The sequence below is a fragment of the Zosterops lateralis genome, assembly GCF_965231275.1.
Source record: "Zosterops lateralis genome assembly, chromosome: 2".
Classification (NCBI taxonomy): domain Eukaryota; kingdom Metazoa; phylum Chordata; class Aves; order Passeriformes; family Zosteropidae; genus Zosterops; species Zosterops lateralis.
In genome coordinates this window covers 16,129,547-16,141,862 of record NC_139763.1, presented here as the reverse complement: position 1 = coordinate 16,141,862, position 12,316 = coordinate 16,129,547, and the positions used below count along the sequence as shown (strand labels likewise).

Genomic DNA, 12,316 nt, shown 5'->3' with positions numbered 1-12,316 from the left:
ATCAAGTTGGGAGACTTGCAAATAAAATTATTTATCTGTTTTATGCAGGCTTGCACAGGGGAATCCTGAAAAAATATTATTACTGCAATGATGTTCTCACAGTGGCTCAACATTCCTGATGCAGATGTAATGTACTTGAACAAGCACAGCTGACATCCAAACAGGGCAATGAAATACGCACATCTCTTTAATGTACCAGGATCCTATGAGCATCAGAAATACTGCATTTTTCCAAGATGATTTATAGGAAATATTTTGGACATGGGAATTGGTCTTAAACAGTGCTTAGTAGAAAGGATAGGACACTAAAACCTGAATAAATCAGTTTTTCAGCCAAAAGCTTAATCAGGTGTGACTTGGCATTGATATTAACAGAAGCAAAATTCTAAAATTAAGCAGAAAAATCGCAAAACAACAAAAACCAAATTCCACTTCTCATCTTTGATATTTACGATAACTTTTTTATTACATAATCCTTTTTTTTTTTTTTTTGTCATTGCTACTGAGATGGCTCATGCTCCGATATTTAGGACATGAAATTCAAGTGAAGGTGAAGGCATGAGCAGCTGAAGTGTTTTTTGTTTAAAAGTGTCAGGTTTAAAAACTCAGGCAAGCCTAAGAACATACAAATGCCAGCTTGTTCCCAATCTCCCCTAGGTATACCATCACAAAAATTGATGTCTTTGGTAAAACTGTATAGCAAAATAGCCAGTATATGTCAATTGTCCCAACACAGAATCAAACTCAGTTTGGTACCAAAAACGTGTGGGATTTTTTTCTCATGTATATCATTCTGTTGGACTTTCAGACAATAAAAAGCTATACTTATTTATATATTGTAAAAAGATGATTCTTTATTTTGTTCTTGCAGTTTAATTAATAACAAAATATTTTCATTGCCTTAGTTTTATGTAATGAGGAAATAAAAATGCTATAAATTCATCTTTACACTTTCATTTTACAAGATACCAATACCATTAAAAGAGGGCTATTAAAACAGTCAAACATCAACCCACTGCTAAGAGAAAAGTACATTAAGCTTCATGACACTGTGGAGAGCCAGAGAGACAGTAATGGAAATCTAAAGCTTTAAGAACTCAAAACAGAGGAGGTTGCCTGACTGAAGCATCAGGTGATGAGTCTATTATCAGTTTTAACTCCAGCAGCCAGGACTTTTCAGAGGCCATCACTATCAGGTTCTAAAAATAGTTGATAGATACCATGAGGCTCAGCTGTACCACAGAGAATGCACATCAGAGACAGCAAGATACAAAAGGCCATCTTTCAATGCTGCCATGACACATACTAAATGTTTTTTGAAATAACCTCCTCAATGTTAAATTGTGATTATCTCAAATAGAATTTTTTTTACTACATGTCAACTTTTTGCTTCTCAACAGGCTGTATTGACAAAAGGTGGTATTGAATGTAGTCTTAAAATTAATACTGTATCTCTGAGAAATATGGAAAATAATCTTATAATCCATGTATTTAATACAGTAATAAATTGATAATGCATACTACCTCTTCATTGTTGGCCCAAGAAAAGCAATATGTTCATTTAAGAGCATGCTTTAAAGAACAAAGAACTGCTGTTTAAGAGTACCTGATCCTGTCTGTACTTACATTCCAAAAAGCACCTTTGAAGACAACAAACAATCCCCCAACTATTTTGATTTTGCAACAGTCTTGCTTTCCAGCCTGCTGAGCACTCACCGAGGCACAGGTTCCCAACCCTTTCCAAATAAGAGGCAATCTAAGTCCCACAGTCAGGATTCAGAAATATTTGGCACTTCCTAAACTAGCCCCAGGCATCTTCAAAAAAGGAAATATTTGCTCTGAACAAGCTTCTGAGGTTAGTCTATGCCAGAGCATGAAAAGAAACTAAGATGATTTCTTCTGGCTGCTTACTCTGATCTGCCATAAAATTTACATGGACACAACAAACCCAATAAAATCAGACAATATTTTTCTCTCCATTGGGGCTGGTGTAGATTGTAACAGAACGATAGATAAATATGGGTTTTTATTAACTTTATTCCTAAAAAGCCAAGTTATGTAATTTTTCTCTTCCATATTTCTTTCACTTTCAGTTCACAAAAATTACATTAGCCCTTCAAAAATTCTCTTTATAGATAGTCAGTAAAATGTAATTTAAAAATCAAGTTTAAATAAATTTAACCAAGACATTAAATTTAATTATTAACTTAAAAATACTTGTGTGTTTGCACAGTGCCCATCCTCCACATATCCTGTGCTATTTTCCCAGATCTCACAGTAAATCTGCAAGTATTACCTTACCCATTTGAGAAAGTGGGCTGAACAGTTCAAGGCTGCTGCTCAAGATTGCAGAGCCAAACCCCAACCCTTTCCAGGGTCCTCTAAATGTTGAGCAGAACCTCAGTGGCTGCCCAAGGTCTGAGTTCAATGCCTGGCTACAACCCCTCACCCCAGTGCCAAACTCATAATCTAGAATTCACATTCAAGATTTCCACCTTGAAAAGAGCTGTGATACAGATGTATTCAAAGTTTCCAGAAACAAAAAGGAGCTATTGCAGATTTAAGGTGCTGTCACATCTTGTCATCCATGGAGGAAGGAGCTGATCTAGAGGCATGAATACACACCTTTTTGAGATGTAACCTAGAGCATTTCAATAGTACTACTACTAACCTGATGGCCAAATCTTCCAGGGCTTATTTGTTAATTTTTTATTTTCTATGTTTTCAGACTAAACAGGGAATGAGATTATCATTCCTAGTCAGTTGTGTAAACTTGTTGAAATTTTTGCCATCTCCTTATGGATATTTTCAAATCCAGATATTCAGTGCACCTCAATAGAGCCTTATGAAGTACTATGAGTTAGAGAACTACAGCTCTATCAATCATATAAACCATATACAGAAAAAAAAATTGAATTGACGTGTATTTCCCATAATTCTCCTAAGGGAATGCAATTCTTGAATTGATAGTTTTAGTTGACAAATAAATAAATAAATAAACCATTAAGGTCCCCATAACAATCTCAGCATTCCTTCAGTCACTGTCTCTCTCAGGAGGTATACAGTGGTCTTTTATTTTATAGGTATATCTAATAGCTCCTCATCTTAGATAGCCACAAAGCACCGACAAAGAATTAAATTAAATACAAGAAAGTAGGAAACCCATCTCCCACCTAGAGTTACCTTCAATTTATTTAAAGACACAAACCAAATATTTGTGTTACTGCTGTCTTCTCCATACAAGTAACACAGGTTTGGGTTCCACTGACACTCAGAACCAGCACACAAACCCAAGTCTGAAGAAAGCATGGGCCATGATGCTCATCAAGAGTTAATGCTCTGTGGTTGCTTTTGCACAATCCAATGTATGTTTTTGTTAAAAGCATTTTTAGGATGTTTATTATGAAGTATATATTAGCAAATTACCTGGAGAAAGAATATTCATTCTTTCTCATTTCATTCATTCACATAGAAAAAATTGGGATATTCCATCCTTGCTCACTTAAATAGTACCAAACACTACAGATGCCAGAGCTGAAACTACTCTACATAATCAGTTCTTCCAACACTCACTGTGTTTATAATGAACATAATTCATGATAGCATATACAGGTTATAGAAAGCAGTTTGCAATCTCACTGAAACATGCACCTTCACTTAATGCCCTTTCTCCCTCTCCATCACATTAAAATTATAAATTTTAAAAGTTTAAAATACATTCATTCCAGTCTGAAGGAATGTTACATTTAAATATCTTCAACAGCACTGACCATGAGACTAGGTCACCAGTACACATTCACACTTGAAAATGTACTCCATTAGAAAAAAATATAAAAGATTTTCATCATTGCAAAAGTTAGAGTTTTCAGTATCTTATTTCTGTGGTATGGAATAAAGGTGACAAATTTACCTTAACTGGAAAAATGAGGAAAAAGAAGAAAGTATTATAATTTTCTACCTCTTATTGACAAGAGTAAACTTTGAAGGTTTTTGTAAACTTCAGCTGAAATCAGCTTACAAAGATCTTGGTGGTCCTTTGACTTTTGCTTATTCAGAAATCTCAGGAGAACACTACATAGCAATGAACATCTGTAGTGCTAAATATAGAAATACCTTGGCAAGTATTGTGCAATTAGCCTGAAATATGCAAATAGAATTGACTTCTCTTTTTTTCTCTGAAGATTCAGATTTGATCACTGAATTAGGAAAAAAAAAATAGTATCTGCTTGAAGAACATAGTAAACATGAAGACCAACAGCTTTCCACTTCATGTAACAGCACACTTTTGGTTCAGGTTATTCTCCACAAAAAGTTATAAATAGGACAACCCACTACCGTGTTTATACTATTGCAAACTTAGTTACCAAACATGCTTTTCACCTGCAGCAGCACTGGCCCACTGTAAATGAGAGAACAAAGTCCATGTCCCAGTTCTGGCCTTTTTCCCTTTGGCTGCTGGGGTAGTGGGTGTCGAAGGTGATAGAAACATGCTCAGCACCTGGAGGGAAAAAGTGCTGCATGTCCCACACCAGTAATTATGAATTCTTAAATTTATTGGAGTTGTTATAGAAAGCATGGCACTTTAATCCCTCCACTTTAAATAAGCCACTTTGTAGATGTTTGGTTACTTTCCATGTCTAAAGAAAAAAAATCCCTTGTAATTAATTGTGAAATACAAAATATGATCATCATTGTTGCCTTCTCTCTTCTTAGTCTGTTATGGCTCAGCAAGTCTGGCACAGCTCAGAGAGCACTGACAATGCTGTAACTCAGGTAGCTCTGCAAGTATACGCAAATCATCATCATCTGACCCTTTCAGCATAAATTAAGAACATAGCATTCAAAAACACTTCCAAGCAAGAGATAAGAATGTGCCATCTTATCAATGTGTTATGAGCTGAAGACACAGACATACATACAGAACATCAATAATAATTTTTCCTTACTTGACTTTATTTGCTCCTCCTGTGCTATTCCAACATCATCAGAATCAGAGAGTTCCTTTATGAAGTTGGAAGGAAACATGCCAGTCTTTCCATTAAGTATACCTTCCCACCAGCCCTCTTCCACCTGCACCAAGAAAAAAAAAAAGGGAAGATACTACATAAGCAACACTTTACTGAGTACCCTTATATACATTTAATAAATGACAGTAATGGCTCTGAATAGTTTATATTAATTTATTTCAGGTATAAGGAGCACATGGCATAGGCTCCAAACCAGAACACCTCTCTTTTTTTCTTCAGAAGTGAAAACAAGAGAGATGTATGACCCCATCTGTAAATGTCAGCAGTGCTGACAGCAGTCAGAAGTATGGACAAGCATTAAATTAAAGGATAAAAGAGCAACTAGAGAACACATGGTGCCTCTACATTTCAATTTTTATGGATATCCATTCAATCAGTAAATTTTCAGTGCACACTGTATGGATATTCAAGACCATCTTAATGGATGTGATTTGCAGATTCTGTTTGAATTCCTTAAGTAATCAATGGTGAAACACCTACAAAGGGCTACTCAGAGAATCTAATTTAGGTATCTTAATATAATGTAAACATTCTTGCCTTCCTCCTCAAAATCAGAAATTTTGTATTTTAAAGATAATGCTGCCACATCATTCATGTGTAAATGTAAGAAACCTGTGGAGAACAAAGAACAGTACTTATTCATATTTGACTTGAGATTTACAAAAAGGTACTGAAATATGTAATAATGATATTGTCAGGAGGAGAAGGGACACTACCTAGCCAAAACCCAAGAGAAAATATCACTATAGAATTGCAAGCTCCCTCCTCTATAACCCATTCAGGATTGAATGGTGGTGTCAGGCAGTGAAATGACAGCCCTTAGAAATGCCTTTAGGTTATAATGGCACAGCAAGAAATGACTGATTATATGCATCAGCTAAATACACCCTTGATAGATAAATGTTTTTCATCTGTCAGACACTGTCCCTTCACTAAAAATAAGACAGGGGAGGACAGTGTAGGTCTGTCACACATCAGTCTCCAATAATGTTTGACTCATCTCTTTCCTGCCTACCCTCCCCCCACCTACGAAAAGAGAAAGTTAATTTTACTGTTAAAAAAACAACCTCATACTTTAAATGAAGCTAGCTAATTATTATAGAAAAAATTCTGTGAGAAGTCTTTTCACTTACCTGTGACAAACTTGAGTCCTTAGAAAAGAAATCTCATAATAATACAACCAAATATTTCCTCAAAATATAGAGGAATGTATGCATTTTTTTTCAACTTAGCTCCATGAGACATTTTAGTAAAAACCCCACATGTCTTGATCTCATGAGATGAATTTTTGTTTTAATTTGAAAGTGGTTCAGATCAGACTTTCATCTAATCTCAGTATCTGTCCTGACAAAACTTCTCCCCTCCAATGTCTCAGCAGTATTTCTGAGCTCCAGCACATCTCTGGGAATTATCTTGCTCTTCTCACTATCTTGCTGCTACTTCAGAAGATAGAATACATACATATCACTCAATCACTTGAGTGAGGTGGAGGTTTTTCACATCACAGTATCTGAGTCTCTAAAAGGTAATATTTGCTTTCTTCTCTCCAGACTAATAAAAAGCAATATGGAAAACTGAAACTGCATGACACAGCACTCAGACTACAAATTATATCTCTAAAGATGATTTGATAAAAATGTTATATTCCATATAAAAATATTATTATATAGAAAATACACAAAATGACCAAGATTCTTTGAGCTATATTTCAGTTCTTCTAATGCAGTATTCCCAGTATTAATTAGAGCTAAATATTAAACCATAACTGCATTAGCTGATTGACCAGAAGATTAATCAGAGGATTTACGCAGTTCCCAAGATCCCTGCTTTCCAAGATGCTGAGATTACTTGACAAATAATGTGACCAATATCATTTAGACCCATCTTTTCCTCAAGTAATTTTCGCTTGCTTACTTCTTCCAGAGTAACATTTCAGAGTTTTCTTACAGTTAACATTAGCATTCTTTATGTGGTGTGTCGATCTACGGATCTCTATCCATATGTATAGAAATATATATACATAAAGATTTTCAGACAGCTAAATCTAAACTGCACATGAATATACTCTGATCATTCATTAGCCTATTGTAAGTTTTTCAGCTGGCTGAAATATTGTCTGAAAATACCATGTCATATTCAATAATTCTACAAATTCAGAAAAAATCTAAAGGAAAACCCAGGGCTTTTTTCCCCACAAGGAAAACCAAGAATCATGTTAGCAAGACATTAAAGACTGAGGACAAACTGGGCCTCCCAAAGATTATTAGGAAATTTTCATTAAAAGTATCAAAAGCTTTAAGTATTTTAAACATTAAAGCTACCTGCTACATATCCTTAAGCCTCAAAACACACCAGCTACAGATTAATCCATACAATATAAGACACTAAAATACCTTCAGGATTTAGTTATCCCAAACTGGGGCATTCCATTACCATTTGGTTTGAAAAGCTGCAATAATTCACAGCTAATATAACCTCACAAATGAAAATCCATTATTCATGGGGGGTAATCCATCTGGAGGCACGAGCTCAATAAAATTTGTTACTGTGCTATTAAAACAAAGTGCTTTCAGAATTTATACATTTATGTCCTGATTTATGCCCAGCATTCATGTGCTGAACCAAACAATCTAAAAAGAGGAGGGTTTCATTTGGCAGTCCATGTTCTATGCTGGAAAAGAAGTTCTACCAGCAGCTGCTTGCCAGAAAATCTAGGATTGCCAGAGCTTCTTGCTTACACCTTGCTATATAATTAATAGGCTAAAGTTGTTAAATGATTAAAATGTCCAGGTCTTTGGAGTCATTGACCTAAAGAGTATTCCCAATAAATTCCTATATTGGCCTGTTCTACAAGATGTTCTACAACCTGCAGCTTTGCCTGTTAGGCTGACAGATTACTTACAGCTTAGCTCAGGCAAATGAGGGAAGCTCTGAGTCAGGAAAGGTTTCAAATGGAAGAAAGTCTCCCTGGATCACAACAGAGTCTTTCTGGGCTGTTGAAACTAAAACAAAGTCCCAGGAATAAAAGCAATGCCAGAGGCAGGCAACAGGAGAGAGAGAGAAGCTCAAGGTCAACAGATTTTCTTTTGCTTTGAGAGAACAAGAGCATAGAAAGCAAAGGGAAAAAAAATTCCCTTGGTTTATAAATTCTAATGGAAAACATTGAGCTCAAATGACAAAAGCAATCACATGTTGAAAGGAAATTAAAAACACAGGTTCCTAAGAGCCAAAATAAACAAATCACATCTACTGCCAATGGGAAAATAAATGTTGGAAACAAGACCTCAAGAGAAGATGGTGCCTACAGTGCCACTTGATGGCTTATTCTGGGAGTGCATTCAGAGAGCCATGCCCCCAAGGTGTCACCCACCCCTTGGGATTCTGGTACAGCAGAATGTATCTGGAAACTGTTTGATAACTCAGGTGCAGAAGGTAAAAATTACAATCTGCACAAGTACTTTTGTACAAGGGAATCTTTCCAGCTTCGGCGTTCTTTATTTTAAACTGCCAAAATGTGCTTTGGGAATTTCTGTTGGTTTGATTTTGTGGTTTGGATTTTTGTTGGGGTTTTTTAACATTATCTTCTAAACAAGAAACTGAGGGACTGTGAAAGCAATCACAAGGAACTTGGATGATCTTCTATGGACTTAGTGTTACTTGCACCCTCATTTCCCCAAAGAAGTCCCCTACCACACAAACTAACCAAATAAGAAGCAGTCATAGAAATCCTTGTGAATAACCTGTTAGATGACAATCTGGAAAAACTGCCACAACATTCCACAGAAAAGTAACTGAGGGATGTGAAACACCAGCATTCATTCTGAGCTGGTTTTTTTGCAATTTATACAGCTCTATATTTGTGGCAAAGACCATCTCCTCACTACAGTTAAATATTCAATCCCCTTTCAAATCTATAGATGCCAAAATAAGTCACTTTTCTTACAAAAGTCCAGCTCAATCCTCAGTTTATCCTGTTCTTGGACATGGGTTGCATCACTTTATCTGATAACAAGAACAAAAAATACCATCCACTAATCTTGCAAATATGAGGCAACAGATTTGTCAAAATTCAATTTGCATTTTTATAATTTCAAATGAGCTGATAGGATTTGATCATGTAATATATGGCAATGTTACGTGAAAGTCAAAGAATAAGCTCAGTAGTATTACAGAAGGTCTCTGTAGTCAAAGACTTGTGAGCTTAACTCCGTGCACTACCCATTACCAAAAGCTGACTTCTCAGCAAGAGGAGGCCAAAAGGTACATAGCAGCACAGTGACAGAGTAATCCCAAATGCAAGCAGCCTCAGAACTCTTGGATGACGTGCCAAATGTCCTTACTCTCATGCTACAGGTTAATTAGCTAGCATCCCATAAAAGTGTAAGGGTGAAACATAATTGGAATTCAGATATCTGCATTTAATAAGACAATTAGTTACAGTTGTATTTTGGAACAACTGTAATTAGAGTTAGAGCTAATGAGGTAGGAAAATGAGAAGCAAAAAGCTATCAATCACACAATAAATATGAACATAAACAATGATGAAAATGCTTCTCTTGTTAGTTTTAAATGTACTTTTAATTTAAGTCTGTTAATTAATATCTCATGGGTATCAGTGCCTCTGTAGCTATAGAAATTAGTTTAATGACAAAGCATTTTATCTATTATGTTGAATGTTTGATCTCATTATAATTAATTTCTGACTATTTAGGACAAATAGGAAGGAACAGTGAATTCTGAACACCTACAGCCTCTAAGGATATCTATCTGGTGACAAGTTCAAAACTCATATTTTCTGTTGTTTCAATTCTACAGCCCCAAATCACTTCTGCCACAACAGGAATTTCCCATTTAACCTACCACTACTACAGGCATAAAAACCCTTTCAAAATATCTTATCCCATCTACTGGCACCAGGAAGAAGGATCTGTAGCTTTGGATGCTACTACATATGCAGAGGTGGGAGAAGGGAAGACACCCTCATTCTCAGCACATCCTCATGTGGTGTCAGTGTAACCTATTTTCACTGGGCATGTGGGGAAACACACTTGGACACTGCTGGAGCTGAGACTTGTGTTCCCTTCTGTCAACCCTGTGCTGGAGGCAGTGATCTTGAACAGGCTTGAGGAGGAGCAGAACACTTTCCTTTAAGAATGCAGTCCAATTACCTTTTCATTGCAACAGGAGAAGTTTAATGGATTGTTCAATCAGAAGCAACATTTTAACACCTTTTTTTTTTGCTCAATAACTACATGAAGATATATAGACAGTATTCTGACCTAAATAATACCAGTGTTAGTTTGCTGTAACTCAGTTAGGAATTGATTTATTTTCAACTAAACAGAAATCCATGGAGATTTTAAAATATTAATCCAAGTCAAACCAATGAATTCAACTGATACAACTTCCTTAGGAAGATACAATAAAAAGCTATCTGTGGGAATTTGAGACCTATTCATGACTAAAAGATGGGATAAAAGAAGAGAGCAACTGGAAATGGGAAGTGAATGACCATTAATGTTCCAATTACACTGAACTGCTCTAAATGATGCAGAAGATATCATCCAGTTTTTAATTCTGAGTAACGATAAACAAAACCTGTATTTTACAAGAATTATCTTGAATTGTTTCCTATGTGGAAAGGCTTTTTCTGGTTTTTTAGGGGGTTTTGTACAATAACACAGGATGATTTTGGCCCTGGCAAAAAAACCCCCTCAACTTTCACAACTGAGGAAGACATATATTTTAAACAAAAAGTCGCTCACATTGAATGTTTGAAATAAGAAGCATTGTATAATGACAAAACCACTATGAATTCTATTTTAATGCAATGATTCTATGTGGCATTACCTAAAAGCAGAAGGGCTAACAATTAAATCAGCACAATCATTGTTGCAACTTTCTGTATCAATAAAGTTCCTGTTTCAAAAGAAATATTCTGCTATACTTTTTCGAGGAATTAACACTACTATGATAAGAACAGAAGAGGAAGTTACAAATATTCAACCTCAACTGCTTGGTATCAACCATAAAGGTTCCACAACAACACTTCTTGAAGCACTGAGAATTTTGTGGGTTTTTTTCATTTCTTACTTTCCCTGTTCCATCAGCTTATCTACTTTCATCCAAAAGAGCAATCCAAGTGGGTTTCAAAAAATGTGCCCTTAACTATAAGCACACACATGCAAGTACATGGAATGTTTCAGTTTATAGTTCTACATTTTTCAATATTAATGCAGACATTTTCAGTCTTTTTTGGATATAAATAAATCAGGTATGTATAATTATATTCCTCAAATTTAAAAAAAGATAAGAGATACATTCCATAAGAGATGCCTAGTGTGTCAGTTAAATTATTTAACAATATAATTCATTCAGTAGAGTTAATTTGTTGGCTGGATACTAGGAAAAGGTTTTATTCCATCAATTTACTCTCAAAAGACACAGACTTAAAACTTTTAAGCAGTCTTTGCATGGCCATGTGAGGTCAAATATACCTCAAATTACCCAATGAAAACAGTTCATGTGATGTCAAGAAATTCATTATAATATGGAGTTTACAATATATTCAAAATATGCTCTTATAACCTTGAATTCCCCCATTACAAAACTGCTCACAGACAGAATAAGGTCGGTTAAGTGACACATCATGTCTGATTCCAGGGGAAGAATTATGTGCAGAGCTGGTGTGTGCAGCTAGGTTAGAGCAAAGCCAGTGATCACTAAACTTCTTACATTCAGATGTGAGAACTTAATATCTCATAAAAAAATGCTGGATGCCATGTAGACCACAACAGAATTTATATTCTTTTCAAATTAAATGCTTAAGTGACAGATACAGGAAAAAGTAAATTAACTATCTATGCTTTACAAGAAAATAAATGTTGAATTACTAACTGCTGAGTCATGGCAGAGGAAAAAATCATACAAATAAATGATACAAACTGCAACACACATTATATTGGCTGTCTGAGCAGACTAAGATCTTCTTTTTAAAGTGAAGTAAATGAGAATAAATGAGGTTAAATGCATTTTACTTAAAGGATGCATGTTGTAATTCTTACTTTGGTCCTCATGCTATTAAGCTCAATAAGATATTTGTAAAATCTCTAATGGAACACTGAAGGTATTGGGAGCAAACACCATTTCTTGATCCTGCAACCAGAGTCACCCATGCAAAGAAAATCTCTGTCTTTCTGTCCAAGCTTGCATAATTTGTTCCCAGTTTGTGTAATAAATTTTCCACATCCAGTTCTAACCAAAATAAGTGCATCTTGAGTCTCTAAATA

At 35.4% G+C, this 12,316-nt stretch overlaps 1 protein-coding gene across 5 annotated transcripts in view; it reads right to left on the bottom strand.

Annotated features, from left to right (window-relative positions):
- The window catches only part of SH3KBP1 (SH3 domain containing kinase binding protein 1), a 212,329-nt gene that overhangs the window by 93,946 nt on the left and 106,067 nt on the right, over positions 1 to 12,316 (bottom strand). For all 5 annotated transcript variants that reach the window (XM_083855052.1, XM_083855046.1, XM_083855047.1 and 2 more), the window contains one exon: positions 4,947 to 5,070. In XM_083855052.1, coding sequence (XP_083711178.1) covers positions 4,947 to 5,070 — 124 coding nt within the window. The remainder of the gene's footprint in view (positions 1 to 4,946; positions 5,071 to 12,316) is intronic.